The sequence below is a fragment of the Dreissena polymorpha genome, chromosome 1 (assembly GCF_020536995.1).
Source record: "Dreissena polymorpha isolate Duluth1 chromosome 1, UMN_Dpol_1.0, whole genome shotgun sequence".
NCBI lineage: Eukaryota > Metazoa > Mollusca > Bivalvia > Myida > Dreissenidae > Dreissena > Dreissena polymorpha.
In genome coordinates, this window is record NC_068355.1 from 150,242,048 (window position 1) to 150,263,310 (window position 21,263).

At 35.3% G+C, this 21,263-nt stretch overlaps 1 protein-coding gene across 17 annotated transcripts in view; it reads right to left on the minus strand.

Annotated features, from left to right (window-relative positions):
* The window catches only part of LOC127855164 (nonsense-mediated mRNA decay factor SMG7-like), a 47,008-nt gene extending 26,230 nt beyond the window's left edge, over positions 1 to 20,778 (minus strand). The window contains exons 1-14 of one of the 17 annotated variants that reach the window (XM_052390579.1): positions 20,649 to 20,778; positions 20,130 to 20,161; positions 17,494 to 17,611; positions 16,584 to 16,644; positions 14,765 to 14,836; positions 13,159 to 13,237; positions 11,119 to 11,211; positions 9,226 to 9,297; positions 8,028 to 8,181; positions 7,419 to 7,501; positions 6,326 to 6,562; positions 4,758 to 4,905; positions 3,955 to 4,031; positions 1,189 to 1,369 (exon numbers count right to left, since the gene is read on the minus strand). In XM_052390579.1, coding sequence (XP_052246539.1) covers positions 1,189 to 1,369; positions 3,955 to 4,031; positions 4,758 to 4,905; positions 6,326 to 6,562; positions 7,419 to 7,501; positions 8,028 to 8,181; positions 9,226 to 9,297; positions 11,119 to 11,211; positions 13,159 to 13,237; positions 14,765 to 14,836; positions 16,584 to 16,644; positions 17,494 to 17,611; positions 20,130 to 20,161; positions 20,649 to 20,674 — 1,433 coding nt within the window. In that variant the 5' untranslated portion in view covers positions 20,675 to 20,778. Of the gene's footprint in view, positions 1 to 1,188; positions 1,370 to 3,954; positions 4,032 to 4,757; positions 4,906 to 6,325; positions 6,563 to 7,418; positions 7,502 to 8,027; positions 8,182 to 9,225; positions 9,298 to 11,118; positions 11,212 to 11,860; positions 11,869 to 11,900; positions 11,915 to 11,980; positions 11,995 to 12,060; positions 12,075 to 12,100; positions 12,115 to 12,180; positions 12,195 to 12,340; positions 12,352 to 12,620; positions 12,635 to 12,660; positions 12,671 to 12,700; positions 12,715 to 12,740; positions 12,755 to 12,780; positions 12,795 to 12,820; positions 12,835 to 12,860; positions 12,875 to 12,940; positions 12,955 to 13,059; positions 13,074 to 13,158; positions 13,238 to 14,764; positions 14,837 to 16,583; positions 16,645 to 17,493; positions 17,612 to 20,129; positions 20,162 to 20,648 lie in introns of those variants that run through there. The other 16 variants (XM_052390666.1, XM_052390660.1, XM_052390653.1 and 13 more) reach the window with 16 other exon arrangements.
* Between the last annotated feature and the right edge of the window lie 485 nt (positions 20,779 to 21,263).

Consider the following 21,263-nt stretch of genomic DNA (forward strand, 5'->3'; position numbering starts at 1 on the left):
AGAGCACCGCATAGCGGGTGCCAACGCTCAGCTGCAGTTTCAGTTGTGAACAAGAAACACGGAGACGGGTGATGCTCCCCAAAGTTTTTTTTGTCACAATATTGCACTATATATTCAGATAAAAGGAAACGTCTTGAGGGCACAGTAGTTGGGGGGACAAGAATTTTTTATAGAAAATTTCAAAGGGCCATAACTCTGTGAAAAATCATCCGACCAGAACCCGCTGATAATATGCACATCTCCTTTTGGTAGTGAAACTTCCCATAAAGTTTCATTGAAATCCGGTGGTCATTAGTTGCTGAGAAATAGCCGGGACAAGAATTGCACTATATGTACAGTTAATGGAAAATTTCAAAAGGGCAACTCTGTGAAAAATCATCTGACCAGAACCCACTGATAATATGCACATCTCCTCTTGGAACTGAAGCTTCCCATAAAGTTTCATTGAATTCCGGTCATTAGTTGCTGAGAAATAGCCCGGACAAGAATTGTGCACGGACGGACACACGGACAGACGGACAAAGCGGCGACTATATGCTCCCCCCAAAATAAATTTGGGGGAGCATAATAAATGAAAGCTTGTCAGAAGAATTTTTTGTTTTAGAGGTCACAGTGACCTTAACCTTTGACCTAGAGACCCAAAAATGGGTGTGGCGAGTAGAACTCATCAAGGTGCAGCTACATATGAAGTTTCAAAGTTGTAGGTGGAAGCACTTTGATTTTAGAGCCAATGTTAAGGTTTAAGCACAACGTCGACGGTAGACGGCGGACGACACGACGAGCAGGCTATGACAATACCTTGAGTTTTCTCCAAAAACATCTGAGCTAAAAATGATGGCCCTTTATTGCTCACTTGATTTTACTTAATAAAGCTATTGTCATACCTGCCATGCAACTGCCACTAAGACCTTTGAATGTCATTTGTGATTCCATCACCATACATACATATCTGCCTTGCTCTTGTAAAGCAGGGCATATGCAGTCAGCACAGGCTAATCAAGAACAACACTTTCCAACTACATTGCACTTTCATTAAGAGGCTGATTTTAAACAAAAAATCCAAAACGTGAAAAGTTTCGTCCCTGATTAGACTTTTCAAAATGCATAGGCTAATCTGGGACGACACTTGAGGCACATGCATTAAACCCAGCATTCCAACAGCATGTCTCATTTTCTTCCCTGACTCACTTGCTGTGTTGCTGGCTGATCCAGCGACCGTGCTCCAGTAGCCTGTGACATCTTAGCTGAGTCTCGATCTCCGTGGCCAGGCCTTCAGGGGGCAGCTTACTGTAACTATAGCAACTGTGGGCCTTCTCTATTGGCTGAAAACAGCGCAGCTCTGCATCCTCGGGTAATGGGAAATCTTCGTCTGCAAAATTTTTATCATATATAGTTTAGTGGTCTCATTTAAAACCCCAAGGGCAGGATATTTAGACAAAATAATTCCAGAACATATGTCAACTGTCCTACGAAAGAGCTTTGTCACAGAGATAACAGCAGTCCCTTACCAGGTTGTCAAAGTAGCCTACATAATGTATGTTTTCGTAATGGCAAAATGCAGAGTATATTTTTCAATCATTTCTGTAACAATAGCAACCACAATTTGGTCTTACAGAACAAACTGAAATAACGTGACCACTTAACTAATACCTAGTTTAAACAACTTAACATAAATACTTGTTGAGTTGTTGCAGGATCCAGATTTTGGTCATCATTTATTTCTGTAACCATAGCAACCACATTTTTTGTCAAAAAAATAATGTGTATAATCCCCATATTGCTCTCCATACACATACTGAGTACTGACTGGTTAGTACTTTCTATTTATCGCAATGGCCAGATTTGTTAAACGATCTGAATCAAAGCGCTGAAGGCACTGAAGTTGTTCCCTGTTGTCATCCTTCAATAGCTTGAGCACATTGCACAGGCTAATCAGTGTGCACAGGCTAATCTTATTTGACATGCATTAAGCCCCGTTTTCCCTGAAAGCAGCCAATACGTACAGATTTCAATGATAAACACTAGACTGGCCAATGTCGTCTTACAAGCTGGTTAATACACACACTGCAGTAGTAGAGCAGATGCTCCTAAGCATTCGTCGTCTGCAGTGCAGACAAGCTGCAGTAATCGTTCCTACCATAGTGAGTTACCGTCCTTAGCGTAGCTAAGCACATACTGATTTGCAAAACATGCTCTGTAAATTTATTTGGCCGCTAACGCGACCAACTGAATACCAACAGATTTAATTGACTTAACGTGCATAATCCCCATTTGGCCTTCTATCCAAATACCAAATTTCATCCATCTAGCTAAAGTTTTTTATGAGGTCTCACCTCATTCAGATTTAGTTTTTATGTATTTCTTGAAAAATGCAACCACAATTTTGGCAGACACACAGAACCTCTGAAATATGACAAATATTTCCAATATGTCTCCCTAACCACGTACCAAGTTTCATTAACCTAGCTTAAGAACTTTTTGAGATATTGCACAATCCAGATTCAAGGACAGGTGGTAAACATATAATCCCCTCCAGTTATGCCTGCATGTGACAAAACAGTTTACAGAAACAGGAAATCTTATTATTAATATAATACACAGTTGAGGGGTATAGTAAATACTGCACCCCACGGAGTCTTGTCAACCAAAGCCAAAACAGAAGCCGAAAGGTGAACACTACTGGGTGAGGGGGGCAATATAACATTCAACCCGAAAAGTGCCTATGAAAATTTTATTATTAAACTGCAGATTTAACATTAATGTTACTAGTTATCTGCATTGAAGTTTATTTATATTTATTATTGCCTACCAATTACAATCTGAAAGGGACCTTTTCACGTTTTGGTAAATATACAAAATAGAAAATATTTGTTTCAGATCCACAAATTTTCCTTGTAGTTATGATATTTGCGAGAAAGCAGTTACACTGAAAATTGACCATACACTAAAATATCCCTAATAGGTATCTCTTGACTGAAAATTGTAAAGAGTTGCAAACGCCAAACGATTGAATAATTTGGAGAGTTCTGTTGTTGTCGTTACAGGGCCCTCAATCTGTCAAATTCACGGCCGAAATTCGGCCGCATTGCCCCACCTGAAAAGTATACTTTTTTCCCCTTTTGGGGGGAAAAATTCCCCCTAAATTTTATTCTTCTTTTTTAAATAGATGTGTTTCATAATTATTATATCTCAATTCTATTTTAAGTCAATCTTGTCAAACATACTAAATTATGAAAAAAAGCAATGAATATAGTGCAAACATGTACAAATGTAATAATTTGAGAGTAAGTAAAAAATCCCCCAAAAAGGGAAATGCCGCAAAAATTCCCCCTGCTTTGGGTAGCGACCTGCTTTCCCTAAAATGGATTGAGGGCCCTGTCGTTATATTTAGTGATACTACGAGGATTGCTTACATTAAGTATAAAATTCATCACTCATCCTATGAGCACGGATGGCCAGTTGGTCTAAGCGATAGACTTTTACTCCAGGGGTCAGTGGTTCGAGCCAAGTTGAGGGTTACTTTTTTCTTTCATTAATTCCATTTTTGCTTTTTTAACGGAACTATTTAGTTCCAATGAATACATTTATCAATTAAATTTAATGACAACCTTCAGATAAGCCTGCGCAGACCGACAGGCTAATAAGGGACTACAATTTCTGCCTTGACTGGATTTTGGATTAAAAGAGACTTGTTTTACACAAAAAAATCTATCGAAGCAAAACGTTTTGTCCCTGATTAGCTTATGTGGATTGCAAAGGCGTATCAGGGTCACCACCTTTTAGGCACATGCATAAAGCCCCTTCTCCCAGATTGCAGCTCATAAATGTACTTATTTTATAAAAGCTTTTCTCTTCAGACTCGACCAAATTGTGCAGACCGTTTTGACATAAATGCATCATCAAAAAATACATTTCTTTGATATTATAACCTTCTTGTTATTTGCCTGCTCTTACATTTTGTAACATCAGCCTCAAGTTTCCCTTGCTGCACTTGTATACTGCTTAACACTTTGTTGAGGTTGCCCCATAACCTGAAAACAAAAGTGCACAAGTCAGATTTTAGAGGCAAAAAGATAAAGCATAAACAAGAAACCCTTTTCCCATGAATTTTGGAAGGGGGAATATTAAATCAATCATTTTACCCATAATGTGTTCACAGTTCCCGGGTAGTTAGATTTGATTTGATAATGACATAAGTGCAACGTTTAATAGGCATCCATTCAGAATTCTGAGCAAATTGTATTATTTTAAAACAACGATTATGTCTATTGAATTTCACAAAACTATAACTTACCACATTTTAATTAAACTACTGACATCTCTTTTAACAGTGTTAGAGACATATTTGTCACTTCTGGAATTAAGACACAAGACAGGATATTTTCCTCAAATTTTGGGGCTGAATGTGACCCAATTTCTACTACGAAAAGTATATTTTCAAGAATGTTTCCACAAAATAAAAAAATAAATTGAAAGTTAAAATAAAAATCAGATTTTCAAGTTTTCATTATTTAGCAAAAAAGTATAAAATGCTCTAAAGTCAATGCCTAAAATTATTTTCAATATGAGTGTCTATTAGTAACAAACTATTTATTATTTAGCGAAACAATGTTTATTATTGTAAGTAAATTTTAAATATTCTAATATTCCCCTGGTATTCTGTGTTCAAATTCCACCATTCAAAGGCCCCTGATTGCTCTCTCAGGAGTAAAAGTACACCCTGCAAGAAAACGGGATAAACAAGTCAATATACATACGTTGAGGTTTTCAGGACATGTCTATCAAAGCTCTGGGGGTTGAGTTTGAGCCAATCTAGGATGAGTTTCACAGCAGGTAGCGTGAAATACTCGCACACTTTTGTCTCTTGTTTTGGAGTGTACTGTAGCAGAATGTCGAGCATCGACACTGAAAAGTACCAGCATGTCTTTTGTTTAACATCCCTTTCCACTAACACATTAAAATATGTAGAAAACATTTCTAAAGAACATAATGCATTTGAAAATACCATTAACCACTATTAATCTGACTTATTATAAAGGTTTGGTGGTTAATTATAATATTTTTCTGTACACCTTTTGGGTTGCGATTCCTTCATTGATAAAGTGCACTATGTTACCAAGCTCATGGTAAAGAGTACATTTTAGTCCTTCCAAGAACTTTCCAACATCAACAAATGAGACCGCTGTAGGAAATCTGGGCTAAATTACTGTGTGTAAAAAAATGTCCCACATTGGACTGTGCAGTCAGCACAGACTAAACAGGGACAGCAGTTTCCGCTTTTATGAAGGTGTTTGTTTACAGGAAATCACTTCTAAATCTAGATTAGGCAGATAGGATTGTCTCTTACTCGCGTATTTGGATTGGACAGGATCCTCTGGGACAATATTTTATACAGCTGCATTAAGTTTGGATCTCCCAGATCAATGCTCATATTTTAATGTAAGTTTTACCAAAGTAATGAACAGATTTCATGTCAGAATGAATTCAATTATTTTTAGTGATTATGGTTTTCAAAAGATATTCTTTCAAATGTAAAAAAAAAAAAAAGGAATATGATTGTGAAAAAAACGCATAATATTTTGAATATTTTTAGTATATGAATTCAGATTTAACAAATTATAAACGACTAAATGAAGTTTTCTGCATAAATATTTCAAATATTGTAACATGCTTGTTTTAACCGTTAAAAAATTACTGTTGTTTAACTTACAAAAAACAATACCAAAATATTACCTTATCTTGACCATAATAAAATAAATAGTTTTGTATGAACACAAACATTTGTGAGATAATGTTACATGAAAGAAATTATAAAAAAAATCAAATTAATGGTGTATAGATGAATAAGCAACTTTTCTTGTTCTAATGAACTGCCAACACCCTTTCAGTTCCTGTTCACTGATATGAGTAGAGGCAGAGGCAATCATAAGGATTTGTAAGTTATTATCAAGGAAATTTATAAAGTGTACTAAGTCAAAGTAAGTACTCCAAAATGTTCATTACATACTGTGCTTAAACTGTTCATTATGTTTATTTAAAGGTTTTACTTAATTTGACAAATGTTACCGGTACTTTAAATTTTGAGGTGTTAACTAAACAGGGGTGTGATTTATGAACCGCCTCTTACCACATTACATTATTCAAGTAAACCCTTCATATGTATACAGATCCAGCAAAGTACATTAACTATTTGTAAAATTAGTTTAACATTCAAAGGGAGGAAATCAGCTGAAAGCAGGAAATATCACACCCCTGCAGTAAATGTGCTAATTGACTGCTTTTGTTGCTTTGATAAAAAAAAATAGCTAAATAAAGTGTAACAGACCCGTCAGAGTGAACACGAGACTAAAACAGGTCTCCTCGTCATCAGTGAGTTCCCCTGAGTCGCCATTAGGGACCCCTGACTGGGCGTCCCCTGCGCTCACATGCTGTACATGGTGCATTGCGAAGATGTTGATGGCCACGATGTGCACGAGAACCTGCCAGGGGAAACTCTGCGAGGTCACATGGGCGGGCAGACCGCTTGCCAGCTTGTCGGAGATTTCTGCCGCTTTCACCAGGTCTGTGTATGTAGCGAGTACAAACAGTTGAATATGCGATGCTTTATGGGAAAACTGGGCTTAATGCGTTTGTGTAAAGTGTCATCCTTGTTTAGCCAGTGCAGTCAGCTTTCAGATTAACAAAACAATCAGCCTTTACTAGATGTTTGCTATGAAGATACAACCTTTTAATGAAAAATAAATAAAAACATCCCTGATGTGACTGTGTGGACTGCACAGGCTTGTCTGGGACGACACTTTAGGCATATGCATTAAGCTAAATTTTCTCAACGCAACTAATATTATTAATCACTCTTTAAAAGCATTAACCTTTTGAGTCAAAGTCAATAAGGACTGGGCTGAATAAAGCTTCATATGAATAAAGCTTGCACGAAGAAGCATGTTTCTATAGACACGCTTGTAATGCTTCATCTTTGTCAAGTTATTATTCAACAGAATCACGTTTGGTTTCGCTAATTTGCAAATGTGTCACAAAACAGATACCAAACCTCTTACTGCACTAGTTTCAGTAATATATATATATAGTACAGAAACATGAACAAATATATCTTATTTCCCTATTTATCTCTTTGAATCTTGAATGCAAAAACTTTAAAAAAAAACACACAATAAAAACAATACAAATCAAACTATTTAAATTTTAGTTAGTTATAGTAAAATATCTAAATGTTAATCAGCATTGCATGTATCTATTAATAGCAATTCAAAGTAAATAGGGATTCATTATTTTAAGTAAATGAAAGACATTTTTAAAATCCGTCTTTCCAGGTACTCAAGGTCAATATTCCCCTCTGGAAAGGGCCCTGGCCTTGTTTCTCTATGTGTGAAAACATGCGCTGGAGTACTAAACCCACCCACCTGTGCAAAGATGCACCAGGGCATGAAACTGTAGGAAGCCTGTGATCATTTCACTCGCTGAGAGACGACCTTTGAAATCCGGGCTGAAAACAAGTAGACAAAGCTGGCTGTTGAATAATTTAATGAATTTTTTTTATATGCATAAGCAGTTTTCAGTATTTAAGTCACATCTCATTGGTACCTTTCCTTGGCAGTCTTATCAGTACACATACATTCCGGAAACTGACATCTTCAAGACAGCTAAGCAAAGTGGTTGTTTAACCCGACCCATAATAAGCAAAGTAAAAATGGCTTTTGAAACCAGCATATAACCAGAACAGCCTGCGAGTCACTCGCAGTCTGTTCAGGTTTTATGCTGTTTGCTGCTCATCAGTAACTAAGGGTTGGAAATTAAGCCTTTAAAACTTGAATCTTGTAAGAAAGGTATTTAATTAAACGTAACTTTCTAAGGGACTACACATGCATCAAAATATGTATCTTTCTGGTAAAGGGTTAAAAAAAAACATATTTGCAAGACAATGTCGTCAATAAGTTCTACAAGGGAAATGTGAGGTACAAATCCAAAATGCCCAAAGCCCAGTGTTCCCAGAACAAAGCTCAAGAACTCACATGTCCTTGGTCAATTTAGAGTACAACTTCTCCAGGTTGGTGGCAGCCACAGAGAACGGCACCTTCACAGCAAGACTTCGAATGTAGTAGAAGACCGTGGAGAGTTTGTTCCCTTTGGACGCCTCCAAGATAGCCAGCTGATTGTAGGGTTGACCTGGAATAAACGGGATAGTCATGGGTGTTTTGGAGATTTCACTGTAAGGCTACAACAAATTGATCAAACGTTCCATCAGATTTGCTGCACATACAAAAAAAATTCTTTTAGTTTAGGGTTCATTTAGCCCTGCATACAAATGTTAAATATAGGAGTATAAGGCTTTTCTCCTATGCTCATAAAAACAATTTTGAGAAAAGGGTCGCACATATATTCTTTAATTATTTATGAATTCAGTTGCACAAAAAAATTTAATGTTCAGATTACATGATCATAACAATTAGCACATTGGGAAAATTTAACACAGCTACACAGGAATGTATTTTATTTATGGAACTTATAAGGTTGTTCAGCTTTTGGAAGGAATTCGCCCAAATCATATTGTACATTGTATGATTTAACAAGAGCACCACATAACTGGTGCCAACGCTCGGCTGCAGGTGCAGTTTAAAATTTATTTAGTGACCCAAAAATGGGTGTGGTGTGTAGAACTCATCAAGGTGCAGCTACATATGAAGTTTCAAAGTTGTAGGTGGAAGCACTTTGATTTAAGAGCCAATATTTAGGTTTTAGCACAACGTGGACGGCGGACTAGCTGGCTATCACAATACCTCAGGTTTTCTCCGAAAACAGCCGAGCTAAAAATTAACAATTGAGTGAAACGGACTGCAAACATTGATTTGGATACCGGTAAGTAAACTCAAACTTGGCTTTTTATATCCTTGCAATACAGGAACTCTTCCACTTTTATAGGCAATACAATCTAAAACAGAATGGTGCTTTTACCCCTTTCCTACTAGGAAGCAAAGTGAAAATGGCTATATGCAATAAAACCAGACCAGCCTGCGAGTTACTTACAGTCTGTTCAGATTTTATGCTGTGTGCTGCTTATTAGTATCTTAGGGTTGGAAATATCGGCTTTAAAACTTGAGTCTAGTTGGAAAGAATTACTTATATTTGAGCCTTTATCTCTAAGAAAATATATATAACCGCCAAAGTGCTTATCAGAGTGGTAAAGGGTAGAGACAGTTATGCATGCCTCACCATTGAAAGGTACCAGCGATGCTGCATGCCAGTAGTACGTCTGTGCCTGGTCTATCTGCTGTCTGTAGCGAGCTGGAAAACACCATTCAATTCGGATTGTGCCCAATTACTTTTATAGCCATCAATAAAATGTGAATTTATGGCTGGGGCAAGAATTTTCAAACAGATTTAGACACATGCAAGGACAAACACTGCCATTTCAATATGTGGCCTACTTCAATTGGGGCTTAAATATATACTAGGGATGCAAGAGGTTACAAAAATCATTAACCGGTTAACCTTTTCCCGTAACCGGTTATTAACCGGTTAACCGAAACGCCTTAAGAAGTGAAAATGATTTAGAGTACGTAAAAAAATTCATACCGCTCGAACAGCCCTGTAGAAACAAAAGTTATTTCAAATTTGAAATCGCTTGCGTTGATAACATGCCAGTTTCGTAAGAAAATGTATTGTACAATTTATTTTAATAATTTTGTATATATGCTATATATTTTATTTAGTTTTCCTGCGTACATGCACAGGGGTAAAAAAAACAACAAACTACACAATGTTCATTTTCACGTGTTAATAACTTATTTTTGGTTGGGCCGCTTATTATACGTTCGCGTCGTATCGCTCACAAAAATGGTGTGTTCATTCTGTTTTAATTTTTGAAACTCAAATTGGCTTAATATATAAACGTTTATTCCCTTTCTATTCGACGTAAAGTGGGTCATATGTGTCCAACAAATTCGCATCTCTTCTTATTCGATACTTACATATTTTGTTGTTTGCATTTTGGCGTTTGTAACCGAATAAGTATCGTTTGTCAGTATTTTCATTATACAATTAAAAAATGTGGTTAAAATAAAGAACACAAATGCAAATTAAATTAATTTTGCACGATATGTAAGTTGTATGTTTAATATAATCAGTACATTTATTTAATAGCGAAGTAACTAAGTATAATGATCTCAAATACTGATAGTTACGTATGTTTGTTAATGTACCATAGCGCGAAAATTTTAAGCAATTACACAAATACTAAATTCAACGGTTTTATTTTGTATCAATTTTTAATTGATGTTTAATTATTTAATAAGTTAATAATTTGCTTTCTTTAATAACACTTTCATCGAACGGTAATGGTGGAATCATTAGACGTAATATTACCATAATTATATTAATTTTTGATAAACGAAAGGACGTTAACTCGTCAAGATTTCAACTACGGATGCAATTCTTGATAAAAATGTTACTTATAAACACGGTATTTTTGCGAGCAATCAGTGTTGGGTATTGGTTAACAAAACATCAAAATAAGCCGTCTAATGTCTCCATTGTTTTTTATCGCGAGTTCAATAAACGTGTCAATTATTTCTTTGCTAATAGCTCCCACTCACCGCAGTTCGCTAGTTAAATTTTAGCAAGTCAAAAAAAAACACAATAGTGTCAGTTATCAAAACGTACCGCCTATTTGTTATCACAAAGGTATTGATTAATTGTTTTATTACTTTGATTGTTGACACGTTATTTATTACTGTCGATCGTGCGGCATGTTGTTCTAACTAGTCGCCAGCGCAAGTTGGCAGTATGTCACGCGAAAAAAGTAAAATCGTACAAATTATTCCATTTTTTTCCAGGTTAACCTTTTTCCGAAAATGTAACCGGTTAACTGATCATTTCGGTAGGTTAACCGGTTAACCTCTTGCATCCCTAATATATACTGAAGATTCCCATACAAGCAGTGTCCCTGTGTGTACATAGGTCATTAAAAATGAGAGTTGTGTGACAAAATCACTTTGCATTCAGTGTGTTGGCTGTTTTCAACATGGTTTATACTATGTTATTTTTCAATTCATAATGTTATGATAGAATGTAAACCACATTGCTCAATGCTACTACAAGACATACCAATGTCGCCCAAGTGCACCAGACAGTGTTGGCAGACATACAAACAGGAGCTCTTCTTTGGAGGGGTCACCTTTAGCTTTGTTAATGACTTTTCTGCAACCATATTTCAATAAGTATTTTTTGCATTGAAAAAATACAAACTTTTGTGACAGATGCACAACATTCTGAACATATCAGAGATATTTGTGTAGTGACTCAGTGTTTGTTACAATATTAGTTATATTCTTATGAACATTTTCTCTATAAAAATTCTCACCATCCTAAGAAAAATAACAATACTCATTAAACAAAACTAGAGTTTTTAAAAACAATTTATTTGACAGCAAATAAATACCTTAAAGGATAATATTTGTTATATTATCATAACTATTTTTTTTTTTAAATTCCTATCTTTTTAAAACAGGTCAAAATGCCTTAATGCATTCATTTGGCCTGCTGATATTTCACCACCTATGTGGGTTGTTAAATTTTTAATCATTTTTTCCTAGATTCTTGGTTTAAATAGGTGGGCTTGTAAAATTGTTCTGTTACTGTTGTCAAGTAATAATATAAGAATTCAGGCTTGCTTAGTTGAATTGGTTATTTTGATGGCTGTCTGGCAACCAGTAACTGATAATCTGACCTTTCATGACCCCATAGCAGGCAGTTATAGATAAACTGACTTTTCATGACCCCATAGCAGCCAGTAACTGATAAACTGACCTTTCATGACCTCATAGCAGCCAGTAACTGATAAACTGACCTTTCATGACCCCAAAGCAGCCAGTAACTGATAAACTGACCTTTCATGACCCCATAGCAGCCAGTAACTAATAATCTTACCTTTCATGGCCCCATAGCAGCCAGTATCTGATTAACTCACCTTTCATGACCCCATAGCAGCCAGTTACTGATAAACTGACCTTTCATGACCCCATAGCAGGCAGTAACTGATAATCTGACCTTTCATGACCCCATAGCAGCCAGTAACTGATAAACTGACCTTTCATGACCCCATAGCAGCCAGTAACTGATAAACTGACCTTTCATTACCCCATGGCAGGCAGTAACTGATAAACTGACCTTTCATGACCCCATAGCAGCCAGTAACTGATAAACTGACCTTTCACGACCCCATAGCAGCCAGTAACTGATAAACTGACCTTTCATGATCCCATAGCAGCCAGTAACTGATTAACTGACCTTTCATGATCCCATTGCAGCCAGTAACTGATTAACTGACCTTTCATGACCCCATAGTAGCCAGTAACTAATAAACTGACCTTTCACGACCCCATAGCAGCCAGTAACTGATAATCTGACCTTTCATGATCTCATAGCAGCCAGTAACTGATAATCTGACCTTTCATGATCTCATAGATGCCAGTAACTGATAATCTGACCTTTCATGACCCAGTAGCAGCCAGTAACTGAATAACTGACCTTTCATGACACCATAGCAGCCAGTAACTGATAATCTGACCTTGCATGACCCCATAGCAGCCAGTAACTGATAAACTGACCTTTCATGACCCCATAGCAGCAAGTAACTGATAAACTGACCTTTCATGACCCCATATCAGGCAGTAACTGATAAACTGACCTTTCATGACCCCATAGCAGCCAGTAACTGATAAACTGACCTTTCATGACCCCATAGCAGCCAGTAACTGATAAACTGACCTTTCATGACCCCATAGCAGCCAGTAACTGATAAACTGACCTTTCATGACCCCATAGCAGCCAGTAACTGATAAACTGACCTTTCATGACCCCATAGCAGCCAGTAACTGATAAACTGAACTTTCATGACCCCATAGCAGCCAGTAACTGATAAACTGACCTTTCATGACCCCATAGCAGCCAGTAACTGATTAACTCACCTTTCATACCCCATAGCAGCCAGTAACTGATAAACTGACCTTTCATGATCCCATAGCAGCCAGCAACTGATAAACTGACCTTTCATGACCCCATAGCAGCCAGTAACTGATAAAATGACTTTTCATGACCCCATAGCAGCCAGTAACTGATAAACTGACCTTTCATGACCCCACTGACCTTTCATGACCCCATAGCAGGCAGCCTTGCGTCTGAAGGGCAGGTCAAGCTTGAATGTGGAGCACAGCAACTGCAGGAACTAGATATAACAAGCAAATTTGTTGAATTGATATCCCCCGCCAATATACTTCTGGACACAAAAGTTTTCTGGACGGATGGACAAAGCCAACGTGCATCATCCTCTTATCCATATATATATATACTCATACCAAGTTTCAATGAAATCCTTCAAAGCTTTTCCAAGATATGGCTCCGGACACACAAAAAGCATTTTTTCAAGATACAAAAGGCCATAACTCCGTAATTAACAAATGGTGTACAATGCCATTTGGCGTGCATCATCCTCTTATCCATATATATACTCATACCAAGTTTCAATGAAATCCGCCAAAGCCCTTCCCAGATATGGCTCTGGACACAAAAAAGCATTTTTTCATTATACAAAGGACCATACATGTAACTCTGTTATTAACAGATGGTGTACAATGCCATTTGGCATGCATCATTCTCATATCCATATATATACCCATACCAAGTTTCAATAAAATCCACCAAAGCACTTCCAATGTATGGCTCAGGACACAAAAGTGACGGACGGACAACGCCAAAACAATATCCCTCCGCCTATGGCGGGGGATAAAAAGATTTAATATAAATACCAATATATCAAAACTGATTGCATCAAAGTTAAAGACATTTTGAGATATGGTTTTGTTTTAAGTCTCAGCTCTTAAAAAACTTACCTGTATTCCACACTTACCCGTTATTTGTTACTGTAAACGTATAGAAATTCGTCGATATGAAATTTAGTGGTTTAATAAAAAACAACTAATTCATTGACACGTAATTTCGTGGATTTCAAATTTTCGGGGAAGATTGACAGTCATAATAATTAAACTTTTCTAAAACAACCAGAGTAATAACGAAGAATTATCTGCTAATGTGTGTTGAAAACAAGGCGTGTAATTAATGTGCACTGAAGCATGAAAGTGTTGCCGATAATTGTCAATAAGAGCGAATAAGCGGCGATCTTGTGTGTCCCTGCTCGCTAATTGCCATCAATGTTGTTTTGACAATATTTGCAATTCTCTGCTCAATCGGTCCTCTAGTAGAAACTATTGAGTAATAAGGTCCCCAAAATACAGGTGTGAAAACCGTTTTGTCTCTTTTAACTTTAATTGGCACTAATTGACATATGTGATAAATCTGCAAACTGTTAATTTGACGACGTCACGTAAAAGAGAACAATCGTTGATGTACAGTTTAAATTCCGTGCTTTATTTAAAAAGTATTATTACCCAAACACTTATCAAGAAAAAGTCATATTGTATTACCTAGCATCTCTCAATCAAATATCTCTGATAACCGAAAACAATAGAGAATGTCCGCAATGACATTCGGAAAGGACCAATTTCGGATTAAAAATGTAAAAATAATTGTTGGTACTTGAATTCGTGGTTCAGTGGAACAACGAAATCCACGATAATTCGTACCACATGAAATTTAATGGTTTTACAGTATATGAAAATGACTTGACACAATTGTCTTACACAAATCTCAACATCCAGCATATTATTTAACATAAGTTTTATCTTTCCAAGGTTACCTGAAGATAGAAGCCACTAGCAGTCTCCAAGAACACGTTGAGTGTTGCCTGTACCTCTGCTCGACTGACATTCTGAAAAATAACATTGTAAAGTCCTTTATTTGGGTTATTGTCATCCATATGTAATTTAGTGCTCCAGCTAGGATTAAAAATAGGATGCATCTCCATGTCACCAATCTCATCACATTGTTAAGCAATAGACAATAGCTTTCTTAATGCAGCAATCAATGTTTTAAATGAAAATCCATGTAAAACAAAATATTTTTGTATATACAACACATATAAAAAAGGCCACAGGGATAATATGACTGCCCCCAAGTACCTGTAAGTTCCCTTATGACATAACACCATCCTGCCCTTTTCAAATCCATGTTCAAGAACTAAAAACTAAGGGGCTCCATATAAAAATAGACAGCCATATAAACAAGATGGTTGTTACAGTAAAATATGGTTTTGTTTTTAATTCACACACACATGTTAAACTTTTAGTACATATGTTTGTATAGTTTCAGTTAAATGTACTTCATTTGAACTAAATAAATAGTGTTTAAACCAGTAACAGTAGTACAGTAGTAACACACAGATCCCTAGACAGTAAGCAACTGTGAATATCAGTGAATAATGTCACTTTTTAAACATTTAAATCTAAATTTGTCATTTATATAATTTTAAATCTAAAATGTTTCATTGTAACTTTAATGTGTATTAACAGTTTCACATACATCCTCTAAAGCTCTCGTTCACTTTTTTAATCCATTAGTCTTAAAGCTACACACCATGAAATGAAGTACATGTAAATCAATACATATAGATGCAATTGGAAAGTGTGCAAAATTGTCATTAAATCTATAGCCTAGTAAGCAAGTAATTTATTTATTTATTTTAATTTTAAAACCGAAAGAAGGATTTCTATACTTATACGTCCATTTCGACAAACGCAATTATTTTTAAGTTTTAAAGCGCAAAAAGACGGATTTCTACCTTGTAACCACCAGATATATTCAAATTGGCATAGATAAAATTAAATCTTTAGCCTAGTTAGCATGTAATTTATTATTTTTCAAACGGTACCACATATAAAACCGAAAGTAGGATTTCTAGACGTATAGGTCCATTTCGACAGACGCAATTATTTTATAAGTTTTAAAGCGCAAAAGAGACGGATTTCTACCTTGTAACCATCATTGGCATAGATCAGATATGTTTCTTATTTATACTCAAATTTACTATGACATGTATTTCATTTCAAGGTGTGTGGCCTTAACAACTTTGCAATCAAAGTAAAATGTCAAGTAGCTGTACCATGCAATATCTGTCTACTAGCTTAAACAACATATCAGTGGGATGTGTACGGAAATGTTAAAAAGTGCCAATGTCATATATAAAGATATTATTCATACATGGTTTCTGTAGGACTTGAACACATTCATCGTTTATTTGGATGTTTTCCGTATATCGGCCATTTCATGGCAGTAAGTGAGTTCACCTACTCACAATTTTCCCGCGATTGCTAGGTTTACCTGTACATACTTATGCCATTGATTGACAACTGCCCTATTTGATAAAAGATGTAATTGGAGAATAACAATAAAAATAATTTCATGATCAATCGCCACACACTTCTTCTAGGCAAGGAATTAAATCAAAAAACCTTGCAGACACAGTCAAGCGCTCTATCAGCTGAGCTTGTTAACCTATTGCCCACTTCAATGGTATATACCCTAACTTAAGTGGTTATTTTGAAATTATATTATAATGCCTTTAATGAATATCACAATTTTTTGTATCACCATCAGCAAAATGGTCAACAATTGTTTACCTGTTTATCATTGGCTTGAGACTGAAGGCTGTTGATCTGGTTTTTGAACGCATAGTTCCATCTGAAACAGAGAGTGAACAATATTAAATAAATGTGTCAATCAAATAGGCATGGAATTATTTATTTTTATAAATCTTATGATGTATGTATATGCCTATTTATTTTGTAGTAACAACATGTACTCTTTTCCAGAACAAAATCTATTGATCGGATCATCAACAGGTTCTGGGACAGGTGTCCAGTTGTTGAGTTTATTATTGTTGAATTAAACAGCATAAACATAGTTTTCATCTTACTTGATATTCATTATTTCTTATGAGAAAAATCATGTCCTGGAATTGATGACTGTGAAAAATGTTAAAGTCTCTATAACGCTCAAAATCAACGAAAATCTCGTTAAGTATTTCGTAAAATAAAGTTAACACCTTAACAAACAGTGTTCCTTATAGCAATTGCCGAATTTTCAACTCTAGATGTGGTAGGATTACATAGATTTGTGTAGATACAAAATGCTCGTTTTTATTTATTTGTGGCCACAAGTAATTCCCACAAATATATCTATTCATACGACACACAAACACCATTTTAGTGTTCATGTGTCATATGAATAGATATGCAAAACAATAATAAAAACGAGCATTTTGTATCTACAAACATCTATTTTACCAGACCACATCTGACGTTAAAATTTCGGCAATTGTCATAAGGAACACTGATTTTTAATTGGTTAAGTTTATTTTACAAACAATTGTACCAAATTTTCGTTGATTTTGAATAGTAATGTTACTTTAAACTTTGAGCGGTTTCATTCTTATTTTGTCAGTTGGTAGCCCTGCAGAGGGAGTGACTTTTTAAAGATCTTCACCCCCTATTTGCAAGCATTTTTAACAACATAACACTTGCAACTTACAGTTCTTGTTCCACCTTTTTGTCCAGTGCATACTCCAAATCAGTCAGGAGAACCTTTTTGTAAATGTCCTCAAGACGTTGTCGACTAACCCATGTCTCTGATATTGTCTTAGATGTATCTACAAAAATAAAAACAATCATATAAAAGTTAAAAAGTTAGACCTAAGAAAAAAGCATGAATAAATGTCCAGGAAAGTTTAGAGCTTCATGACAAATTAAAATTCCCTCTACAACCACAGCATGTAATAAAAGGTAGAAAGTTGAAAAATTATGTGAATGCTGTTTGTCACTGTATTTCACTCAAGTACCTGTGTTTAGCTGGTTTGCAAGTACTAGAAGTACTAAGTACCAGTACTAAGTGCACTAAACCAATAACTGACAACTGCTCTCCTTGAATCTATCAGAGAAGGAATAGAATGACTGTAGAAAGGATTGCATGACAAAATACCACACAAGTAATGTGGCCATGCTGAGGATCAAAACCACAATCCTCTGATATTTATACTGAACTAGCTGGCATACATGCCAGAATGTTTCAGGTCCGAAATTGGACTTTCCATAAGAAATGTCGGGACATTTGACCAAAAATTGGGACACCAAACACAAACAATCAAGCAACCTTGAATGTAGGCAGTAATCAGTCTGTTACTTACAAATCCTCATAATTTCTTGCAAATATTGATGATATATTGTTTTTAAGAATTTCATGAACACAAACGTTCTCCATTTTCCAGAAAGGCACACAAATGTGCACTATGCAGATGACTCCATAAAGTGAAATGTGGAGCATGCCTGTACATGACATCCGATCGGAAGGAACATGTGTATATCTTGTAACGCAATGTACGCGCATAAAGCACTGTTTTCATTCAACCAATCATAAATTAACTCAAAATTAAGTTTGATACAAAATGTACAAACAATTTTCTGAAAAATCAGTTGAAAACGAAAGTAAATTTATGCGAAACGTCAATGCTCAATTTGTTTGATACACAAAATGGTTGTTTTGACAGGTTTTTTAACCTCAGGTGGTATCAGGGGTGGCGAAATCTCAAAAAACTATACTTGTCCACAGACAACCATTTAAGAAGTTTAACTTGTCCGTTGCTGAACTACACAAATTATATAAATTATAAATGCATTTATTGATTAAAGTAAAACAATGTGGAATATACCAAAATGAGTATCATTTGCTAGTTTTGTTAATAGTTGTATTTCAATAGTACATTCATTATAGCAGTATATTATAAACAATATAAAGACTTTCTAAAACTTTTAATCTTGCAAAGCTAGTGTTATTAAAACATGTGTTGAACATAAGTACATCGTAATCTTATCAAATTAAACTAGTCCAATATGTCGACCTCATCAGATTCAGGCTCTGCGCGGCTACTGGTAGCAATTTGATTATCATCAACTGGTCACCATTGAAAATCTGTGAGCCAAGTTTCTTGAAAAGTTCTGGTGCGTTTACTTAGTTCATATTTTTTATCATAATCTTTCTTAGTTTTTTTGGGAGGTGGACTGCTCAAAGCTTTGGGTTTCTGCCCCGTTGTTGAAGATTTAAAAAAAACTAAATGTTCCATTTTTACCATTAAAGTCCTCTTAAATAACAAGGTAGACCGTGTATTGATTATCTTACTTTGATACTTTTTATTTCCATCTGATTGTTAATATAAAGAAACCAGTCTGTACACTGTCTAACAGTCGGACCGAATGTTTAAAATGCGGCAAGCTCCTGGTCTCTTATAGAATAAGGGAGATCACTGCGCAGGAGAGTGCCCGTATTTTAGCTTGATTGCTCCGCAAATAGCACTGACAATGTAATCGCATGTCAACATCCGGTTTTGTAAAACTTAATTACGGCTTTAATACAATGTATTTTTTTGTATACCTGGACCTGACTTTTAAAAAACTTGTTGTCCACGGACAACTTAATTGAAAAAAATCAGTTGCCCAGACAAGCAAATGTACGACTCAGGCAACTCGGACATTTGATTTTGCCACCCCTACGTATAATACAAAGAATACTGCGTAATAGTATCTTTGGGCTTGATTGGGTCATGAAATACAAAAGAAGTCGACTTAATATTCACTACAATGCATTTATAGCAAATAGCAACCCCTATCATAAAAACACAATGCAGTGAATGCCTGATAAAATAATTTGCAGATAAATCACTGATACAGTGTAAAAAAACAACACTGGAGTGGTAAAAATGGTTTTTAAATAGAGGGAAATAAAGGGATGGTAAATTTAAGCCATATGGAGCTTCAATACCTATTTTTATTGTGAATCTATAGAATGCACGTCGTTTTTAACAGGGGTGTGATTGAGGTGAAGTCTGAGGGGAGAAAAATTTAATATCGCGTGCATAACACAATGACAAACCTTAAAACAGACATTTAAATAAAAACCATCTTAAAACTAATCAACAATACTTATTTATGAAAACCTTTTTAAATTCACATTAAGAATATTATGCAAAGTCACCAGTATTAATTGTGATCAAAATCAATGTGTGTTCCAATCCCTTTGATGACGGCCATCTTTCGTTTAATCTCAATGTCTTTAAATTCAAAATAAGGTCAACAATGTCAACAATAGTATTATATATTATATAAAACTATAATTACCGGAAACACTGGACTTCAAAGCATCTGCTTGTCTGCAACAGAAAAAAACATTCTCAACATGTACATTTTATGCCCAAAATGTTCAGTAAGTGTTACTTATTGTCATTAATTTTAATAACTTAACATATCAATGAGATACCAAAACTACCAAATGTGTTCAATTATGAAACTGAATATTATGTGAGAGAAAAACAGGAACTGGAACTTAACCTAAAGACATCTTTAAAGTTTAAGTTTGTATTGCTAGTAAACACCTAAACAAAAATACCACAATAAATTTAAGATGAACATACGGCATGTTTGTTCAGTGTAAAAATTTGACAAAAATCACCAATTTGTCAGACGTTTTGTCAATTATATTCTATCCGAAACAATTCAATCCGAAATGTTATGTCAGATTTACTGAGTTGTCATAGCGCTCAGATGCACATCCGAAATATCCATTACAATGTGATCGGATCTACAAACCGTCCGGTTAATAAGTGAATACAAATAATCGAAAATCATCCTTACACATACCTTAACATCTGAGCCACTGAACTCATACTGTCGAGTTCCCTTGGCTAAGATTTAGGCCCAGGACTCAAACTGTCAAGTGATAGCCATTTTGTTTCCATTCCTAGTTTTTGGTGAATTTGCTTCTCCCCTAATTTAAGTATTTATCATTCATATCACTAGAAAAAAATACCAAATAAAAGTTATTACACTTTATTTGTTAATATTAATAATCTATTTATATTTTTATAAGAGGAATATAATTATTTATGTTTAATACACATTTCTCCCATACGTATAGATAAGGTCACAATATACTAATTCAAATACTTAGATGAATCGGTGGCTCTAGGATAGGTGCCCCCAAGATACTAGATACAAGAATCTTTATTTAACGTCGGATGTGAATAACAATAAACATTAACTCATGAGCTATTTCCCGACAAAACAATTGTATATATATATAACAAGTGTATATTGAGTTGAAAGAAAGAAAGATTAAGCATATTATATAAGCATTTATAGTACAAGGACATATTTAAAGCACATAAAACACAACATTTAGTAAGAATGTTCATTAAAACATAATATTTTGTAAGTTGCACACAAATACAACAAAGAGAAATATACTTAAAAACT